At 39.8% G+C, this 22,889-nt stretch overlaps 1 protein-coding gene across 2 annotated transcripts in view; it reads left to right on the top strand.

Annotated features, from left to right (window-relative positions):
- The window catches only part of LOC131057692 (vacuolar protein sorting-associated protein 9A), a 169,371-nt gene that overhangs the window by 46,396 nt on the left and 100,086 nt on the right, over positions 1-22,889 (top strand). For both annotated transcript variants that reach the window (XM_057991839.2, XM_057991840.2), the window contains one exon: positions 11-158. In XM_057991839.2, the coding sequence (XP_057847822.1) occupies positions 11-158 (148 nt within the window). The remainder of the gene's footprint in view (positions 1-10; positions 159-22,889) is intronic.

Raw genomic sequence — 22,889 nt, 5'->3', positions numbered from 1 at the left:
TGGATGGCAGTTTTATTGTATCTTTTTCAAGCAATGCTCCTGATCCTGAAAAAGACAGTAGGAATGTACAAGAATTCCTTACTAGCATGGAAGCAGCTTTCAAAGCTCATCCTTTGTGGGCTGGTGCAACTGAAGATGAACTTGATAGTGCTGGTGAGGTAAGGAATAACTGTCACATGTTTTGATGTTATTATGTCATTAAAATCTTTGTTGACTGAGATTGATTTGTAAGAAATCTTTGTAAAGAATTTTCACATCAACGTTTGGATTACACTCCATGTTCCATCATCATTATTTTCCTCATCTTGAAGATGGATCAATATCATAGACTGTGATCTAACATGTTGATGCCAACATTCGTTGCATAGTTTTTTTTCATAATCATTCTTACTCACTAAAATGAACAGTGTAAGTATCATGTCTTATATTAAAAGCTTTATGTCATATGTATTGAACATTTTATAATCTTTAAAATCCAATATGTTACTAATTACAATTTACACCAGATCTAGGTACTGTCATTGTATATAACAGAACTTATTATTTTGTAATTCTAGTTCTCATCTTGAGCATTGTAGCAAAAGATAATGAGAAGATAGTTGTCTCTGTAGCAGCTGAGCTTATTTTATAGGCTGTTCAGCTTCTGTAACATTTGCATTGAGTAGCAAGAAATCTTAAGAAACATAAGGCAAAAGAAACACCTTAAGGAATTCCAGTTAAGCACCTGAAAAAGACTGGACCTGCTCAGATTGTGTCTTTCTTGTGTCCATCATTTGAAGCTCCAAGAGTATCTCAAATTGAAATTGGTTTCTTATACCCATAAAAGTATCAGAAGTCTGAGAATATAATTCCCTTGGCTTCAAGCCCATTGGAAGACTTTGAGCATGATGTTTACTGTCTGCAGTATGCCGTCTTCTTCTTTTCTGATGCCTAACTCTATTTACGAATTCCCTTGCTGCACCTTAATAATATGCTGTCAACAATTTCCATCCATATTGTGACTAAGTTGCTCCAGTTGTGTTAGTGAGCCTCATTTTTGGAGAAATGGATTCATATTGATCCACACTCTTAATTTTGTTGACCCTAAAAAATAAATTCTTTATCAAGTTTATTCTAGATGCTTGATGTTTGGCCTTCTAATATTGTTTTGGGGAATCTTCTGTATTAATATTGATTCAATCTTCATGACTTATGCTTCATGAGTTGGTCCACAAGAAACCATATGTCATGAGCATTAATGTTCACCAGCCATTCATTGCATTTATGTAATGTTCACATGAGTGAAGTCATACGAATATTCGCTAGATCCCCAATCTATTACTGGTCTTGCTCAAGTACACCTAACCATGCATTGCCCTCCACAATCAAGCCTATGTGTGAAAATTTCAGAAAGCATTGTGCCATATAAATTGTTGAAGGCTTTCATGACATTTTAATTAGAATTATGGTCTTCGTGGGATATGTCCATATGGTTTAAGCCATCTCAAGATTACCTCCATAAATAGTCATTACTTGTTATACATTATAGACATTTTTTCGACATGCATGTTGGTAATAATTACAAACTAGCATACCTATCTTTAGAGGAATAAAGGTAAAGTATGCTGAAAGATATCATATTTGTTCTTTATTCTATTAAAAAAATAATATATTGTTATATAGTAATCAATATTAAATTATTATTAAAATATTATTATATTTTTATATTTCTATTAAACTCTTGACCAAAGCAATTTTTTTATTAATACTACATTATTATTATATTATCATATCATTATATTATTATTATAATATTAAATTGAGATAATTACAAAGTTAACCAATTGCATGATGGAGATAGACAAAATTGATTGATTAGTTAAACTCAGAGTGAGTGGTAGTTGAAAGGAGAAAATAAATAAAATATTTTTTTTTTCTTTTGTCACAAACCCGTCAAATTAAATGCTTCTAGTTTTTATTGAAGGACATTCTTGCATCCATTATGTTAGTGTAATATGCCTTCGGTGTAATCAAAGGGAAAATACTTAGTGCACAGTTACTTTTAGGCATTTGTTAGTTGTGGGTGGGGGGGTGCGTGGGAAGAAGGTTAAATGTATTTCACATTTTAGTGAACTTCTTCTCTTTTGTTTTCTCATCAACTTTCTACTAAGGTTTTATTGATAAGGAGTAGGAGGTACACATAAAATAATTTAAACATATTCCATGTGTAAGTAATAATTGCATTCATCTGAACAATGGGAGGAGGATGGCCTTGGGCAGGAAACAGAGAATTTGAAAACCTTAATGGCAGAACACGGTTCAGGAATTGGCAGACACAGGATAAACATTGGCAGAGAAATGGAGCTCGGGTCAGAGTCCCAGATTCCAGCAATGAAAGAAGACGGTTCAAGAACAGCCAGATGTAGGATGTTCAAGGGCAGAGATATGAACAAATATTCAGTCAGAATAGGCAGAACAAATGGTAGGCCGCACCTACCAGAAAATCTTTTAGGCAGCCCAATTGGGTGTGCCCCCAAAGAACCAGAAGACTAAACAGAGACAAACAAGAGGCTTTTGATATCTGTGAAAATGACAGAGCTTTGGTTGATCTGCTTGAAGGGAGAAGTTCTTGTTCCCATGACAAGAAATCGGGGTTTCTGGACCGATTCTACTCAAAAAGTGCTTCAGACTTGATTTCTACGGGAAAATGACATCTCACTTTCTCAAATAACATACCTTTGAAGCTAACTAATTACCGTGATGGTGCATTCAAGAAGGGAGGAATTAGCTTTCCCACATTCCCCAACAACATACCTTTGAGGGCTCCTTTTAAATCAAACACATTCATGTTTCCTGCGAAAGATTTCAAGGCAATAGGAAATCAGTGGAGGAGAAACTCACAAAAATCATGGAATAGCAAAAAGTCCCCCCAAAACTCTGCGAATGAGGCTTCTCAATTTACGGCGAACCCAAGCAGAGGGGCTGCTAATGGATACCACAAAATCTCCCTCTCAGAAGAATCTCTGGAACCTTAGATCCCGGATTTGCGAGACAGGGCCCTAATTGGTAAGTTCTGGAATCAGAAATTTCCTCTTTACAGTCTTGGGTGAAGGAACAATGGTGTGATACACAGGAAATTTTCTATGTTGATAATGGGCATGGATTTTTCATAGTTTTTTTTTCTTCAAAAGCTTCTGGGGACAAAGTTCACAAAAATAAAGGCCGGTTCTATGAAGGGTTTGGCCTGTTTACTTTACCCTCGGGGCCGAATTTGGTTCCTAAAAAATCTGTAATGAAATTCACTCCCTTTTGGGTGCAATTACCTACTCTGCCCATGAAATATAAGGATTTAGAACTTATTCAGATGCTTGCAAACCAAATGGGCATCTTCATTAAACATTATTTGGTTCCTTTTGAACAAACGTTTCTTCCTCCTAGGGTTTGCATTCTCATTGACTTGTCCAAGCCCCTCCCGCATCATCTGGTTTTGTCTTCTAAATTTGGGACTTGGAACCAAGAGGTAATTCATTTGAAACCACAGGTTGTGGCTGGTCTCATTGACAACCGGGGTCATTTCACATTTGCCTGCCAAGGGGATTTGTGTTCTCAAATCAGAGTTTGTGATGATTTCATTTCAGATCCCCTTAAATGCAATTTTTTCTCTTCATGCCCTTTAGGCAAACCCATAGATGCTGCAATGTTAACTTGCTAGAAATCTCCCTCTCCCTCCTTTCCTATTCAAAATGTCAACATGAGGGAAGAATCTGAATCTAGTAGGTTAGGATCAATTGCTATTTCGCCCTGTCAAGAATTCAAATTGGCGTGGAAGTTCCCTTTTCTCCTCTTAGGCAAAAACGAGTGGCCTCTTTCAAATTTGAACAAATGTGGTTCCGTGAGGCTAGCTTCCTTCCCTAGTTGCAAGAATGGTGGTTGAATGCCCCCTTCTTTCATGGTTCAAGGATGTTTTGGTTCTGCAAAAAACTAAACTGGCTGAAAACAAAAATCAAGGAATGGAACTCAACAGTGTTCAAAAATATTTTCAAGACTAAAGGGGAACTGGAAGCAAAGATATTATCTATTAATAGTGAGATTGTGCTTCTTGGCATTAATGAGCAATCTTACAGTCAGCTGAAACAATTAAATCTTGAATTGGAAGAAGTCCTACAAAGGGAGGAGATCTACTGGAAACAAAAATCCAGGGAGACTTGGCTGCAAGCAGGTGATAGAGATACAGAGTTTTTCCATTCCTCAGCTATAATGAGAAGAACCTCCAATTGGATTGCCCAAAAGAAAAACAGAGAAGGCCATAGTATTGTTGCTTTCAAGGATATTAGTAGTGAAGCGGTCAATTTCTGTTCCTCATTATTCTCTAGCCTAGTAGATGAGGAGAATTCAGATCCTAATGTTGTAGATTTCTTGGATCACATCCCTCCCCTGGTTAGTAATCAGGATAACCTTGAGTTAATGAAACCCTTTTCCCTTGATGAAATCAGTGGTGTAGTTTTTTCTATGCACCCAAACAAGACTCCAGGCTTGGATGGATTCACACCCATCTTCTTTCAGAAGTGTTGGGCCTTTATGGGCACAAATATTTGGAAAGTTGTTGAAGAGTCCAAAAAAAGTGGGAATATGTTAAAACAATTTAATACCACCCTCATTGCTTTAATCCCAAAGATGACAAATCCTTCCACCTTTTCTGATTTTAGACCAACCTCACTCTGTAATACCATCTACAAAATTGTAACAAAAGCAAATCTCCAATCGACTGGCTAGGATCAATCCAAAAATTATCTCCCAACAAGGAGGTGGTTTTTTACCTGGTAGAGAAACTTTGGAGGGAGCTCTAGTAGCTCATGAAGTTATTCACTCAATCTCCTTCCACAAAGAGGAAGCTATGATCATTAAATTGGACATGATGAAGGCCTATGACAGAGTCAAATGGTCTTTCTTAAATCAAGTTCTTAGATTTGGTTTTTCCAAACTATGGTGCAAATGGATTATTTCCTGCCTATCAGGGGCAAAATTCTTTGTCATTGTGAATGGACGTCCTGTTGGTTTCTTCTCCTCTTCCCAAGGAGTTCAACAAGGGGACCCTCTATCTCCTTATTTATAATCATGGCTGAAGCACTAAGTAGGAAAATTTCGGCATTGCATAGCCTTCATACTTGGAAAGGGATCTCAATAACACAAACGCAAATCTCTGTAACTCACACTTTATTTGCAGATGACACAATGTTGTATGGGGCTGCTACTAATAGAGAGGCAAAAACTATTAAGAAAATTTTGGATTCATACTGTGCAGCTTCAGGACAGAAAATAAATGCTTCCAAGTCAAAGGTCTTCATCCTTAATTGCTCAATTACTTTGGCAAACAAATTATTTGATACATTGGGTTTCAAACAAGGTTCTTTACCTTGTAAGTACCTTGGCATCCCCCTATTCTCAGGCTCTAACAAGGGATGCTTCTGGTCTGCCATTGTATCCTCAATAAAGAATAGGGTATCTTCTTGGAAAAACTCCTTGCTATCATTAGCAGGCAGGATTTTGCTGGCCAAAATTGTTTTAGCAACAATCCCAAACTATGTCATGACTGTCCTGCCTATGCCGAAGACAATTAAATCAGAATTGGAGTCATTACTGAAAAAATTTCTTTGGAATGGTAACAAAGAATCCAAAAACAAAATCCATCTACTTGCTTGGGATAGTGTATGTTCCTCTAAGGTTTTTTGGGGAGCAGGTATTCACAGATTTGAGGAACGAAATCTAGCTCTGGGTGGTAAGCTTGTATGGAAATTGTATAAAGAGGAGAATTCAGTTTGGACTTCAATTATTAGGGCCAAATACTTAGACTCGGAAGACTTGTAGAGAATTTTTACCACCTTAGATCCCCCCTCAGGGTCACAAATGTGGAATTTCTTGTTGAAATGCAGGAAGATCTTCCTACCAAACCTGTCTTGGGTAATCCATGATGGTAAATCAGCAAGTTTCTAGAACTCTTGGAATGGTCACACTCCTTTATGGAATCTCCAAGGTATGGAGGATTTGAAAGAAACCCTGAAATCTTCTTGGGGCAGCTGGGTCGGAGATTATCTCTAGAGCACTTGGTCAAATGGCTTTTGGTCATTAAAATGGAAAGATTTCTCAAAGGTGGCTAATCCTTGTCTTCATAAACAAACCTTATTGCAAGAACTCAAGAAGAGAGTAATTCATTTCAACAATTTAAAGGATGAACTCGTTTGGTTACCTTCTGGTTCCGGATCCTATTCAGTCAAGCAAGGCTATAAGACTATTCTAAACACAAACTTGGAAGGCAAGGCTAGGGGCTTCTCTTTCTGCTGGTCTGGAGCAGGTCTACAAGAGGCAGGAGCATTTGCTTGGCTAGTCCGAAAAGGCAAAATTCTGACTAGTGATAGACTTTCTCCTCTTGGTATTGCTCAACCATTCAATTGTGTCCTCTGCGAACAAAAGGTTGAGACAGTGGATCATCTCCTCAATTGCACTTTTGCCCAAGATTGTTGGTATTGGACCCTTAGAAAACTCCAATAGAAGTCCCCATTACAAGCTAGTGTGAAAGAAGTTTTTGATTCTTGGCCATGGCTATTTGAAGAGTCTTTTTTCTCAGTAATTTGGGAGGTTATCCTTGCTATTATCATTTGGAGTATTTGGTGGGAAAGAAATAGACGTATCTTCAGAAAGGAGACTAGTAGCTTGTAGTAGGTAACATTCGGAATAGAGTCTAACATCTCAGAAGTGATAAATGCTCATACATTGAAAAATAAGAGAGTATATTCTCAGTTTACATCTTGGGATAACAAGATCCTAAATGAATGGCAAATGATAAAACTCCCCTTCAAAGGAAGTCTTTTGCTAAACTCAACTAAGAGGGTCAATAGAAAGGAGATTAGATGGAAATCACCACAATCACACTTTTGTAAATTAAACTTTGATAGTGCATCTATAAGGGAAATCCAGGTACCTCGGATATAGGTTGTGTCATCATAGATGACAAAAGGAATGCCATCAAGGCAGGGAAAGCAAGAATTCAGAATGGTTCCAATAACATAGCAGAGGCGAAGGCACTTCTATTTGGAGTCAAAATTGCTTTGGGAGAAAAGATTCAAAACCTGGCTATTGAAAGGGATTCTATGAATGTCAACATGGCCATTAAAGGGTACCATTTGCCAAGCTGGATGATAAATTACATCATTCAAGATGCCCTCTTTGTAATGCAAAATTTTCTCAATTTTCAATCTCACATTGCTACAGAGAGGCCAACAAAGTGGCTGACTTTTTGGCCAATCAAGGGTGCAATATTTAGGAAGGTAATATAGTCCTCTCTCCGAAGGAAATATGGCAAAACACAGAGCTGGAGAAAATCATTCAAGAGGAATTAGTTAATGAGCATATTTGAATTCTCATCTAACAGGGTTTTGGAAAAAAATTCCTCAGGTTGAGATGGCCTCAATCTGGACCTCGGGATCAATAACACATTTTTTCTCCCCCCAGTTGTGGTGGGTAGTTTATCTTTTCTCTAACAAATGTGATTTTGTGCAGCTTGCAACATATCCTTTTGTACGTGCATATTAGTCTATGCTTTTTTATCCTATGGCACTAATGATTGTCTCTGCTCATGGCTTCTTCTCACTTTTTCTCCTAGGCAGCTCCAACCCTCTTTCCCAGGCAATATCTTTCACACCTCACGCTTTGGAGTCCTTTGTTGATTGTTTGAGAGGTCTCACATGCTCGTGCTGACCTCATTCAGTACTTTGAATTAATTCTTATGTGCCTAGTTTACTTCGATTTTGGCAAACTGTCTTTCCTTATTACCTTAAGGGGACACTTGGAAGCCTCATCTTAGTTATGATTTGTACTCCTAGATGTTCGCACGCATTGCTCTGCTCTATCCTGCCTTGCATTTCTTTCCCTCACTCGTGCCATGGGCCTTTTATTGCCATTCTCAAATGAAAATCGGCAGTTTTATTCGTCTTCAAGCTCTGGCTTTGTTCTTGCTATCTCTCGTGGCATTTAGAATTGTTCTTCAAGGCAGATTACACAATATTCTGCCTCAGGGCATTGGCAATCCACTTTCACTGAATGAGTCTTTCGCAATTCCTTGTCCAAATGTGGAATGGGCGTTGCGGATTGTTTTGGGAGAAGATTGGCTGGCGGAAAATCCTCTTGCTCCTCCTTCAGTTGTGGTCTCAAGGTTAGCATCTATGCTCATGGACCTCTCCCGATCAAGCGATTTCACCAAATTCGTCATTGTACCTTCGTTCACCCATCCCTCTTCACTTGGGAAGAATTAAATGCTCAATTGGGAAACTACGAGTTCTCTGGAGATGCTTGGCTCGAGGGCTTTCTGAACAAGCAAGATTTTCTTCACGAGTCTACTCCAAGGTCGATTCTACTCTCCTTTATCAACGGTTTGAGGTATGACTTCCCAGAGCCTTTCTTCTATTGGGCATACTCACATGCGGCTCAAATTGGCTAGCCACTATTTTTTAGTTTCCATCTACAAATTTTATGCTATGTGGGAATTGCATTCTCATGTTCAAATCGACCCACATGGTTACCCGACGTCTTTTCCCTAGCCTCTCGATATCATAGACTTCCAAGAATCTGCCGTTGGAACATAGGTCTTTCTTTCTGCTCATCAATGTGGTTTTTTTTGGTCTTTCTGAGGGATTGTTCGAATGCAAGTATCAATTTTGGACCTCTTAGTTTCTCAAGAATGGGCTCCTCGACCCTGCTCTGTGTGGCCAACTGGGTTTGGTGTTTTTTGGTCTTATTCTCAAACGTTGGTGTTCCGATAGCAGTTGTTAATTGCAGGGCTTGGTTACCTTGGTCTTTCGGTACTTGGCCCCATTTTGCTCTCAAGCTAAGATACCATCTGACAAACGCATCCGGTGCGACCATGTTTTTTGCTTACAGTGAGCATCCATGTGCATTTCACTATGTAACAGAAGGAAAGGCGGGCATTTAATACCTTAGGATTCATCCTCATTCTAGTTTGTTTTGACACCCCCTGGTTGATGTTTTGTATCCTCGAATCATTCGGAGGAACTCTTTGGGGTCAATGTTTTGTATCTATGAAGCATTCAGTGGAAATCTTCTGGTTGATTTCCCTCTGGACATTTGTCTGGTTGAGGATGTTATTCCCTCAATTTTGACACTCTTTTCTATGTATTTTCTCCTTTTATTATATATCAATAATTTTTTTTTTCAGGCCTAGTCCTTTTACCTTAAAAAAAATAAAAAAAAATAATTGCATTCATCTAAGAATAAAAAACTGCCCGATAAATCTGCATGCAAGGGACATAATAAGTAGCTTGATTGTTTTCTAACTTTTCTTCAATAATACAAGTCGTTTTGGATGTCATATGATACCTATGTTGTTCATAATATTCTCAGTTAATAATGGATCATAAATTGCAGCTCTAAAGATTGCAGTGATCTTTCACCATGCGTTTGTATTGAAATTCTGGGGCCATTCTGTAAAGTTTCAAACAAGAGTAATGATTTAATGTTAGATAAATTAAATGGTCCTCTTAACATTGCATTAATCACACAACAATCAAAATTTCAAATGCAGAAGCATAATTGCACCTTCAAATCAGCCTTTCATTCCGTTGAAAAACTCACAAGGAAACCTCTACAAGTTGTTCATCTAACAACTGCATGGAAATTTACTGTATATTACATTTTTCTATAACGCTCATATCTATATGCTATTCAACTAAAAATCTAATCTTCCAAAAATATCCTTATCTCTTACAAGATTTCAGTTGTAAGATAAGTCTAAGTCATTAGCGTTTATCTACACTTTTTAGATTCAATTAGCTAAATAAACGATTTCACTTAATCCTTAAAAATGAAATACAATATAGAATAACTCAAAATCACTTGAACTATTTTCCAACACGTTCACACTAAACTTGTGTTGAAGTTCCTATGCAAGCTAAAAATTCAAGATTACCTCTTAGCAAGGAAGTAATTTTGCACCAATCCATGTTTTTCTCTAAAAAATTCAAGCTTACCTTTTGCTAAGTGCTTGGTCAGAATATCAGCTACCTGCTGATTTGATGATTCCTGGAAACTGGAAGGTTCTATGATGCTACTCACCAATGCAATGTAGTTTCAAAGCTTTTTTGCAGGCCTGGTCTCCTTGAATGTGCTCCTAGGAGTGTTAACATTCTCTCGAGCATTCCTTAAAATTTGTGTGAACCATCAAGGTTGCCCGACAGAACTGGAAGGGGCTGAAGTATTGTCCTCCTCACTTGGAGGTTCCTGTTTTGAATTGGAAACTATTGGTGTCTTTGGAGACCTAGGTTCAACCTTCCGAGCTTCTCGCTGCTCATCCTTCGTCACTAGAGTGGTCTCATGAGTCTTTTTGGATGTAAAGTATTTCTCAATCTTTACATCCCTACAAACGACGACCTTCCTTTGCTTTGGAATATAGACCCTGTAGGCCTTTGAAGTCTCACTGTAACCCAAAAATAAACACGTCGTGTTGGAAGGCTTCAACTTGGTCCTCTTCTCTATAGGTATATGGATATAAATTGGACAACCAAAGATGCAGAAATGGCTCACCTTTGGTTTGACATTGGGGAATGTCTCTTTTGGTGTCCTGCCCTTCAAGATCTTGTGAGGACACTTGTTCTGAATGTAGATTGCTGTGAGGCATGTTTCTACCCAAAGAAACATCGACAAGTCTTTGTCTTGAATCATGGACTTAGAAGCTCCTACAATGGATCTATTCTTTTGCTTTGCAACCCCATTCTAGTGTGGGTTCTGTTGTGCGAATCGCATACCCATCCCCGTCTTGGACAGGGACCCCCCGGTTTTGTGCCTTTCTGTCTTTGCGGAAGAGGGAGGGGATATGAAGGATCAAGTTGGTGAGTGATGGAGTCTGAAATGTCATCTTAATCTCCAAATGCCCTGAAATTTGGCTAAGTCTGGAATTTCCTGATCCTGAAATTTGGCTAATTCTGAAAAACTGAGGAAACCTCCAAAAACTAGAATTTGCAATATAACTCCTGGAGGTCTAAAACCACTCTCAAACATCCTGAAAGTATATATGGAATATAACTTAAAGTATAAGTGATATTTCCTTTCTTATACTTAAATGTTATATTCCATTAAATGATCCTTCGGGGAGATCTAGACAAACTTGCCCAAGTGCCCAAGCTCGCACTTCTTGAGAAAACATTTAAAATCGCCCAAAATCCTCAATTTCGGACCCTGGAGCTAAAATGTGAAAAAGTTCAAAAGTTGCGAAAATGCCCCAGAGGTCCGAATTTCACTTAAGTTGTCCAATTTCGGACCCTAGGCCAAAAAGTGAAAAAGCTAACAAAACTGGCTGGAGGTCTGAAATTCACTTAACTTGCCAAAAGTGCTTTTAGGTCTGAATTTCACTTAAACACCCAATTTCGGACCTTGGCTCCGAAATTAGAAAGTTTGCTATAAATTTGCAAAAGACCCCAGAGGGCCGAATTTCGGACCATGGGGCAAAAAGTTGAAAAGGTGAAACTCGCCAAAAGGTGGTTTAGGTCCGAAAATATTCCCAGTTCGCCCAAAACGCTTGAAAACTCCGAAATTCCAAAAACGCCTAAGGATCCAAAATTCGTAGAATTTGCAAGAAAGAGTAAAGGGTCCGAAGTTTTTTTGCAAAAGTGTTAGATGGTCCAAAAACGCCTTAGTAAACAAAAACGTTAAAACCTCCGAATTTGCAAAAATGTTAAAAATCCAAACTTCACTTTAAAATTCGCGGAAACGTTGAAAGGTCCGAGTTTCACTTTAAGTTGGCAAAGTCACCCAGAGGGCCGAATTTCGGACCCTAAGGGCAAAATTCGAAATTTTGATAAAGTTGCAAAAAAAGTTCAAATGCTCCGAAATTTGCAAAGGGTTGGTTTAACTCCGAATTTGCAGAAGTGTTTAATGATTCGAAAATTACCCTTCAGCTGGAACAAAAACCCCAAGCGCTCCGAAATTCGCCAGAAGGTTAAAAGTCGCGAAATTCCAAACAAGCCAAAGGGTCCGAAGTTTTTTGAAAATTGCAAAGTGCCCTCCATTCTCCGAAATTCATCAGAAAAGCATGAGAGTTAGAGTTTTAAAATTTGTAGAAGCTCTTCAAACCTCCAGAATCGCGCCATAAACCCATTTAAAACGTCCAAGACTCCAAAGGTAAAATCACGTAGAAGTAAAAGACCAAGGATCAGATTTCACAATCGGAGAGAAAGAGAAGCATTTTCAAGATACATCTCACAAAGAGCTTCTCAAGCCAGACGTCATAGTTAAATTTAATGTTTGTTAAAATTAAATTATTTAATTTTTTCAAATTGATTTAATGAAATGAAATTGGTTGATCGCAGGACGTCATTGGAGAACCAAGAGAAAAAACTTGAAACGCAAATCGAGGAAGGATCACAATTCAAGGCCAGGCGCTGAAGACTGGAAAAGAACGTGCTGCAGGAGCAACCAAACATTGGGAACTGTGCCGCTGAACAAAGATGAAGTCCACCACCGGGACCAAAGACCAAAGAACACTCTGAATGCTGCAAGTTTATGCATTATCAAGAAAGTGCACAGCTGGATTTAATTCAAGGAATTCAATTCCTAAAGCTGAAATTGCTTTATTGTAAACTGCCCATGGGTCCCGTGCAAGATATTTTTGTGGATAACTATTCCCAACCACCAAGAAGATTGAATAGACCTGAATTAATGCCAAAACAGTTGTAGGTGGTTGAAATTGTGGTTGAATGGATAACTGAGAATTGATTAGGCATGGGTCAAAGCTGCCAGCTTCTGGAAGACAGATCAAGACCCTTGGATGCAGTCCATCCTGGCCTCTGATTCAAAATTGTAATATCTATAAAAGGCAGAGGCCTTTCTTTTGTAAAGGGTTAGAGATTGTTAGACAGTTAGATGGTTAGATAGTTAGATCTTAGAGGTTAGAATAGGTTAGATCTTAGCAGTAGCATAGAGATGCTGCAGAAATTGTTGTAATAGGCAGATGAGATCAATATATAAACATTGATTTGGTGTTTATTGTCTTGTTTTCATCCTGTTTGTATGGTTTCTTTCAGCATTTTAGATAGATCTTTCTATTTTGGGTGTGCAGGTATTTGATAGATTCGGGCTCATACCACTGAGGATATGCTGATTGTGTATCCTTTTGTGTGGTTAACCTGAGCCTCCGATTGAGCTTAGTTCAATTGCAGGTGTCCGTTTGAGCTGCGCCAAAATTGGGTGCTTAGCCGTGCGTCTCCAGTCTGAAAATCTTCCAAGTCCCTTTGAAGATTGCACCGTTCTTGCAAGGTTGTGAGCTATTCTGGCCAAGCGGGAATTGGTTATGTTGAATCCGTCTACCCGCATACCTGTGTTGTTAGTTTTTAGATCTCCTAACCCTTTCCTTTTGCTCTTTATTGCGTAATTTGAGAATCACAGCAGACTAGCTTGTTGCAAATCGTAAGTCCCCTTGTGTTTCCAGCATAAACACCTCAAGCCACTGAGAGATCCCGCAGTCAAGACCTGACAAAAGAAACCTTGAGGTTATCCCCTTTGATCAAAGCGTAGAAAACAGCATTAGGGATTCCCTTATTTCAAGAGAGGGTAGGATACTCAGTGAGTTTATTCTATTTTGCGTTGGCCATATGGAGTTTGCAGCGATGCGATTTCAGACACGTCAACAAGTTCTACATAACAGTTAACACCCTCTTGATCCTTACTTCCTTGTACATCCCTCAAACTTCTTGGAGGTATATCCTCCCCCATTGTCCATTCTCAAGACCTTGATCTTTTTTCTTGTCTGATCTTCAACTGGAGCTTTGGACTCCTGAAACTTACCAAAGACCTCATCATTGGTTTTTAAGAAGTAGATCCATGTCTTGTGAGAGAAGTCATTAGTAAAGGAAACACAATACATGCTTCTTATATTTGATGCTATTGAAATTGGTCCACACACATCTAAATGCACTAAGCCCAAAATCTCCTTAGACCTATGCTTGTTGTTTGGGAAAGTAGCATCGACATGCTTGCCAAGTGTGCACTCTGCATGCTCCCTGTTATTCAATATTTAACTCTGGAAGACTTGTGACAATCTCCCTTATAATAGGCAATGCTTTGTGATGTAAATCTCCCATCCTCTTGTGCCATAACTCTCATAGATTGTCACTGTTATGACCTAGAATTAAGAATTTGTTCACCTTGTAACTTTTACCGGTTACCTTCTTTAACTCTAATTACTTAGGCAGTATCTAGGCTAAATCCTTCAGCTTGATAAGAACTTGTTTATTCTTGAATTTTACTGCATAGCCCTTGTCTTCCATAACAGAAACTGAAAACAAATTCTTTTTGAGATTAAGAACAATCAAAACATCATTGAACTCCAAAGAGTTACTTGATTGTACTCAAAAGGGAATTGTACCAACTCCCACTGATAGATATTTAACGTCATTACCAAGTTTTACCTGAACTATAAAGTTATGTTCTCTTACAGTTGTTAAATTATTGTTGGGTTGATGTCATATGCCTAGAAGCCTCATTGTCCACATACCAAGTATTTCGCAGAACTTGCTGGTAGAAAGAGAAGATACCAATGAGAAATCCTTTCAAAATTGGCAACAAACTCATTCATCTGAATTCCTGCAGAGGTTGCCACTTCCTCTTTCTGTTGCTTTCCTTGGTTCTTCTTCTTGTTTGGACACTATGATACATAATTGTTGAACTTATGAAAAACAAAGCATTTGATTTTACTTAAGTCCTTCTTTCCTGGTTGTGAGGAAGTATCCTCATCTTTTCCCTTAGTCTTTCAAGGGAAAGAAGATTCTATTGGGCACAAATGCCTTGAACAAATGCTTACCATGAAGATGAGAACCCATTCAAGACCGTGTTTACTAGCTTGGCATTTTCAACCTTCTCCCCAATTTCTGCAAGCTGGTCACAAAGTTGCGTGACCTTCATCAGGTAACTGGTAATCGTATCTGATTTAGTAATCTTTGTGGATTTGAGTTTGTTTCATAATATCATCTTCTTGTTTATATTCTCACTCTAGTAAAGACTAACCAGAGAATCAAACATCTTTTTGGCTATTTTGAATTTTCTTTTCTGCTAAATGAAGTACTAAACAATCATTTATTACATCCATGATCATCCACTTGGCCTCTATCTCTTTCTTCAAGTGAGTTGCTGACTACAGTGCATTAGTTGCCACATCCTTAATAGTTTCCCAAAAATCATTTTTCCTCAACAACAAAGTCATCTTGACTTCCCAAAGTAGGAAATGTAATGCATTATCTTATCTATCCTCTAATCTAAGACTAGCTGATTCCATTAAAATAATATTTTTCCTTTCAAAAGCAAGTTCCTAGATCTGAAAATTAAAAAACCTACAATTTTGTTTTTGAAACTATCTGTTACAAACCCTTGTCCATTTGGGTTGATAAAACCCTACCTGCTGCTTCTAGCCACCATTTTTAGACCATGAAAAGTGGCCTAAAAATCTCTCACGATATCCACTTAAAAAATTTCTAAGTTTGGATTTTTCGGGCGATTCCGGGTACGAAACGTACCAGAATCAGATTCTGAAACGAATCTCCTGTAGGTACATTCAGGGTTCGCGTTTTTAGATGCCAAAATGTTTCTGAAATGTTTAGTGATTCTAGTTTGATCTTTTTGTTATTGTTAACACCTATAGTGCTGATTAGTGAATTCAGAGATGCCAAAATGTTTCTGAAATGTTTAGTGATTCTAGTTTGATCTTTTTGTTATTGTTAAGACCTATAGTGCTGATTAGTGAATTCAGAACTTATCTATCATGAGATTCTAGTTTGATCTTTTTGATATAGAAAACTGAATTTAAATTAGTATGTTATGCTTCAAATTTGAGATTTGTACTGGTTTTGTTTAGCATATGTATTGGTATATGACACTCTAAACTTAATTCTATTATATATACATATACATATACACATATACACATGTATATATATATGTGCATGTGTATAAGGTATGTATGTATGTATATATATTTATATATACATATACATACATACATACATATATTATTTTTGTATGAACGTACCGATAATGTACCCAACCCCCAAAATAATTTATGCCGTACTGGCGCTTCGTACCCACGTACCCATTCTCATTCCCATACCTGATTCGGCAACTTAGAAAAAATTGCATGAAAACTGAGGAAATGGTGTGATTTGAGCATTAAGAAAATTGTTGCAACTTTTGGTTTTATGTGATCTTCCAAGAGATAAAAGGGCAGCTGCATTTTTCTTCAAGAACCAACCTGTGATCCCTTACTAGCTCAGACTGTAAATAAAAACCCGTGATTTTGCAAACATCCACCCATGAATCCCCTAGCCCTTGGTTGTGATTTCACCATGAAACCCATGTGTTTTCAAGGGAAAAAGAGGTGTGAATGATTTTTACTGAAATCTGCCTTTGATCTTCACAAGCCTTGGCTTCGTGATTTTCCTTATGCCTTTCTTGCCTTGATACCATGTAAAGTTTCCAACAATATGACTAATGATCTATTGTTGGATAAACAAAATCATCCTTTTAACATTGCATTAATCACACAACAATTGAAAAATTAAATGTAGGAGGATTAAACAGATACAAAGACAATTTACACCTTCAAATCAGCCTTTCATTCCTTAAACTCTACAAATTTACACAGAGAAAAATTGACCAAGAAACCTCTACAAACAGCTCATCAAATAGCTGCATGGAAATTCACTGTATATTACACTCTTCAATCTTGCTCCTATCTTTATACTTGATGCAGGAGCACCGCAGTAGTTCATCCGGTCGGAGTAGTTAACAATGGAGTTGTTTGGAGATCGTGGCATTTCTTCATGTTTTTGGATTCGGAGTTGTGGTTTTGGATTTATCACCTTGAGGTCTTTGTCTTGATCATATTCGAGATTCATGGTATTTGGATTTGATTCCGGTGAGATATCGATTACGGTATTGTTCCGGTATTGGTGTGTTCTTACCGGTTGATCTTGCAGTGAGTAAAGCGAAGTTGAATTGGGTTGCAGATGGTTTTCGTAACTTGCGGATCATTAAGAGATGTTGTTTTGGGCTTGACCGATGTTCTTGCGAAGTTCTATGCATTATTGGAGGTATTCTTGGTGATTTTGGCCGACCTATTATTGTTTGCAAATTTCATCTTGAATTGGTTGGTCTTTGGCCGACTTGATTGAGTTGTGTTGCTTGCGGATGGTATAAATAGGAAGTTTGGAGATTCATTTTGGAGACAGAGGTTCGAGGAAGAAGAGATGGAGAGCAGATGTAGTTTTCGGAGAGATTTTGGTTCGGGGGGACTATGTCTGGAAGGACTGAGGTCCGGATCAGTGCAAAACAATGTAGATTGTTATTGGAGGCCGAATTGCTGAGCAGATGATCTGCGGATCATAGCTTTGAGTTGTAAGAATTGATTTGTAATCCTGGGCTGCGATCCAACATGTGTAAAGCTTGAGGGCTTATGTAATTTATTAACTATTATAAAGATTGCTCTATTCCGTTTCACCGGTTATATCTTGTGTTGTGTGAACTAGTTACCAATATCTTTCATGGTGTTTGTGTTATAGGCTGCAAGGCGGGGCTGTCCTTTATTGGATGGTTTCTGTAACTTGCGGATCGTTGGGAGATGTTGTTTTGAGCCTTGACCGATGTTCCTAGAGGTTCGCGTGAAGTTCTATACATTTTGGAGATGTTCTTGGTGATTTGGGCCGACCTATTATTGTTTGCATGTTTCATCTTGAACTGGTTGGTCTTTGGCCGACTTGATTGAGTTGTGTTGCTTGCGGATGGTATAAACAGAAAGTTTGGAGATTCATTTTGGAGGACAGAGGTCCGAGGAAGAAGAGATCGAGAGCAGTAGTTTCCAGAGGGATTCTAGACCGGGGAGACTGAAGTTCGGAGGGACTGAGGTCCGGATTAGTGCAGAACAGTGCAGACTGTTACCATAGGTCAAATTGTTGAGCAGATGATCTACGGATCATTGTTTTGAGTTGTAAGGATTGTTTTCTAGTCTTGGGCTGCGGTCCAGCAAGTGTAAAGCCTAAGGTCATATTTAATTCATTAACTATTATAAAGATTGCTCTTTTCTGTTTTATCTGTTATATCTTGTGTTGTGTGAACCGGTTATCGATATCTTTCATGGTGTTTGTGTTATAGGCTGCAAGGCGGGGCTGTCCTTCATTGGATCTACCTACCTTGTCTGCGTCCAGTGGTATCAGAGTTGGTTTTGAACCTGTTGATGGAGGAAGACCTGGATATGAACCAGTTGGAGGAAGAACTGCTTAGGAACCTATTGGTTGAAAAGAACTTGAGGCAGCTTGTGGACTTGTTCCGATCATTGAACATTAAGGCAGTACAAGGCTTGCAAGCAGACTGCCGAACCTAGAGCTTGAGCTTGAGGCAATTGGTAGGTGGAGACTTGAACAAATCGCCGAACCGAGGCGGGCTGCAGGGTGGTCCGGTAGATTCGTGGAGGAGAGGCAATCAGAACCTGTAGACAGACCGCCGAACCCTTGAGGCAATTGCAAGTACCTGCTGACAGATTGCTGAACTAGATCAAGTGATGGGACTCACTTTTCAATTAATCTCGAGAGTCTAATGCAGGAGCACCAGAGTAGTTCATCCGGTTGGAGCAGTCAACAATGGAGTTGCTTGGAGATCATTGCATTTCTTCATGTTTTTGGATTCGGAGTTGTGGATTTGGATTTATCACCTTGAGGTCTTTGTCTTGATCATATTTGAGATTCATGGCATTTGGATTTGATTCCAGTGAGATATCAATTTTGGTATTGTTCCGGTATTGGTGTGTTCTTACCGGTTGATCTTGCAGTGAGTAAAGCAAAGCTGAATTGGGTTGCGGATGGTTTCCGTAACTTGCGGATTGTTAAGAGATGTTATTTTGGGCTTGACCGATGTTCTTGCAAAGTTCTATGCATTATTGGAGGTGTTCTTGGTGATTTGGGCCGACCTATTATTGTTTGCACGTTTCATCTTGAACCGGTTGGTCTTTGGCCGACTTGATTGGGTTGTGTTGCTTGCTGATGGTATAAATAGGAAGTTTGGAGATTCATTTTGGAGATAGAGGTCCGAGGAAGAAGAGATGGAGAGCAGATGTAGTTTCCGGAGAGATTCTGGTACGGGGGGACTGAGGTCCGGATCAATGCAGACTGTTACCGGAGGCCGATTTGCTGAGCAGATGATCTGCGGATCATAGTTTTGAGTTATAAGAATTGATTTGTAATCTTGGGCTACGGTCCAACATGTGTAAAGCCTGAGGGCTTATGTAATTTTTTAACTATTATAAAGATTGCTCTTTTTTGTTTTATCGGTTATATCTTGTGTTGTGTGAACCGGGTACCTGTATCTTTCATGGTGTTTGTGTTATAGGCTGCAAGACAGGGCTGTCCTTCATTGGATGGTTTCCTTAACTTGCAGATCGTTGGGAGATGTTGTTTTGAGCCTTGACCGATGTTCCTAGAGGTCCACGTGAAGTTCTATGCATTTTGGAGATGTTCTTGGTGATTTGGGCCGACCTATTATGGTTTGCACGTTTCATCTTGAACCAGTTGGTCTTTGGCCGACTTGATTGAGTTGTGTTGCTTGTGGATGGTATAAATAGGAAGTTTGGAGATTCATTTTGGAGGACAGAGGTCTGAGGAAGAAGAGATCGAGAGCAGATGTAGTTTCTGGAGGGGTTTTGGTCCGAGGAGACTGAAGTCTAGAGGGACTGAGGTCTCGATCAATGTAGAAGAGTGTAGACTGTTACCGGAGGCCTAATTGTTGAGCAGATGATCTTTGGATCATTGTTTTGAGTTGTAAGGATTGTTTTCTAGTCCTGGGTTGCAGTCAAGCATGTGTAAAGCCTGAGGGCATATGTAATTCATTAACTATTATAAAGATTGCTCTATTCTGTTTTATCGGTTATATATTGTGTTGTGTGAACCGGTTACTGGTATCTTTCATGGTGTTTGTGTTGTAGGCTGTAAGGCGGGGTTGTCCTTTATTGGATCTCCCTACCTTGTCTGCGTCAAGTGGTATCAGAGCTGTGTATGAACCTGTTGAGGGAGGAAGACCTGGTTATGAACTGGTTGGAGGAAGAACTGCTTAGAAACCTGTTGTGAACCGTTTGGTTAAAAAGAACTTGAGGTAGCTTGTGGATTTGTTCAGATCGTCGAACATTGAGGCAGTAAAAGGCTTGCAAGCAGACTGTCGAACCTAGAGCTTGAGCTTGAGGCAATTGGTAGGTGGAAACTTGAACAAATCGCTGAACCGAGGCATGCTGCAGGGTGGTCCGGTAGATTCGCCGAGGAGAGGTAATCAGAACGTGTAGTCAGACCGTCGAACCCCTGAGGCAGTTGCAAGTACTTGTTGACAGAGCACCGAACTAGATCAGGTGATGGGACTCACTTTTCAATTAACCCCGAGAGTCTGATGCAGGAGCACTGGAGTTGTTCATCCAGTTGGAGCAGTTAACAGTGGAGTTGCTTGGAGATCGTTGCATTTCTTCATGTTTTTTGATTCGGAGTTGTGGATTTGGATTTATCACCTTGAAGTCTTTGTCTTGATCATATTCGAGATTCATGGCATTTGGATTTGATTCTGGTGAGATATCGATTCTAGTATCGTTCCGGTATTGGCGTGTTCTTACCGATTGATCTTGCAGTGAGTAAATCGAAGCTGAATTGGGTTGCGGATGGTTTCCGTAACTTGCCGATCGTTAAGAGATGTTGTTTTGGGCTTGATCGATGTTCTTGCGAAGTTCTATTAATTATTGGAGGTGTTGTTGGTGATTATGGCGGACCTATTATTGTTTGTATGTTTCATCTTGAACCGGTTGGTCTTTGGCCAACTTGATTGAGTTGTGTTGCTTGCGGATGGTATAAATAGGAAGTTTGGAGATTCATTTTGGAGACAGAGGTCCGAGGAAGAAGAGATGGAGAGCAAATGTAATTTCCGGAGAGATTTTGGTCCGAGGGGACTGAAGTTCGGAAGGATTGAGGTCCGGATCAGTGCAAAACAGTGCAGACTGTTACTGGAGGCCGAATTGTTGAGTAGATGGTCTGCGGATCATAGTTTTGAGTTGTAAGAATTGATTTGTAATCCTGGGCTGCGGTCCAGCATGTGTAAAGCTTGAGGGCTTATGTAATTTATTAACTATTATAAAGATTGCTCTTTTCTGTTTTACCGGTTATATCTTGTGTTGTGTGAACCGGTTACCGGTATCTTTCATGGTGTTTGTGTTATATGCTGCAAGGTAGGGCTGTCCTTCATTGGATGGTTTCCGTAACTTGTGGATCGTTGGGAGATGTTGTTTTGAGCCTTGACCAATGTTCCTGGAGGTACACGTGAAGTTCTATGCATTTTGGAGATGTTCTTGGTGATTTGGGCCAACCTATTATTGTTTGCACGTTTCATCTTGAACTGGTTGGTCTTCGGCCGACTTGATTGAGTTGTGTTGCTTGCAGATGGTATAAACAGGAAGTTTGGAGATTCATTTTGGAGGACAAAGGTCCGAGGAAGAAGAGATCAAGAGCAGATGTAGTTTCGGGAGGGGTTCTGGTCCGGGTAGACTGAAGTCCGAAGGGACTGAGGTTCGGATCAGTGCAGACTTTTACCAGAGGTCAAATTGTTGAGGAGATGATTTGCGGATCATTGTTTTGAGTTGCAAGGATTATTTTCTAGTCTTGGGCTGCGGTCCAACATGTGTAAAGCCTGAGGGCATATGTAATTCATTATCTATTATAAAGATTGCTCTTTTCTATTTTATCGGTTATATCTTGTGTTGTGTGAACTGGTTACCGGTATCTTTTGTTTGCCTCACTGGGTAAACAGGAAGAATACAGAAACTGAACAGCAATGTACAATGCAAATATAAAAGAAGTACCAGAATAAGCTTTCCATTAATGTCAAAGGATGTTCATAATATATCCGTCGTCAACATTACATTACATCTGACACGGCTAACATTACCTCCCAACACCCGGAGGTGATACAATATATGATTGCCGAAGGGGTGCGACCCAACCGTCGCGACTCCAACTACCTACCCGTCGGCTAACTAACTATTGCTAATTAACATTACTAACTATACACTTTTTCCCGATAACATCATCCCCCCCAAAAAAGAAGTCGTCTCCGACGACTAACAATAAAATGGAGACAATGTAATATAAATATACAACCAAGTGAAAGTCAAGGAGGGGGCTGAGGAAGCGTCCCTGAAGTCGAAGGGTGAGATGCGGGTGGCTGGGCCGCCAGGCAGGCGCGGAGCTCATAGACCTGCTGGGTGCGCGCTGCCACATCCCGCTCTGCTACCAACACCTTCTCTAAGGCAGTCTTCACCATAAGTGCAGCCTCCAGTAGCTCCCTCTCCTTGGTATCGGCGGACTCTGTCATGCGAACCAACTGGGCCTGAACACCATCTAACTCCTGCTGGACGAGACGCCGCGCACCCTGTTCCTCTGAAAGACGGGCGTCCACCGCAACCTTCTCTGCGCGGGCTGTCTCAAGCTGTGTGACCAACTCTGATCTCTCGGCTGCCCACGAGGCTTGTTGCCTGGCCATGTCCTGCTCTAACTCCACTCGAGCAGCCTCGCGAACCGCGGACTCATGCTGTGTCTGGCGTAAGGTATAGTAGGCCTCCCTATAAACCTGCTCAATCTCCCGGACGAGAGTCGTCACCCTACTCTCCACGACGGGCTGAGGCACACGCCAAGCCTCCAACATCGCCTCCGTCTGGGTAACTGGCCACCCTCGTGCCTCAAAACATGAGGTGAAGGCTGCGGGACAGCCCTCTCGCATAAACTGGAGGACCTGCTCTAATTCCTCCACAACCTGCTGTAGAGACCGTGTCTGGGCCGCGGCCACCA

Source organism: Cryptomeria japonica, chromosome 10 (assembly GCF_030272615.1).
Source record: "Cryptomeria japonica chromosome 10, Sugi_1.0, whole genome shotgun sequence".
Classification (NCBI taxonomy): Eukaryota; Viridiplantae; Streptophyta; class Pinopsida; order Cupressales; family Cupressaceae; genus Cryptomeria; species Cryptomeria japonica.
This window is presented reverse-complemented; position numbering and strand designations above follow the sequence as displayed.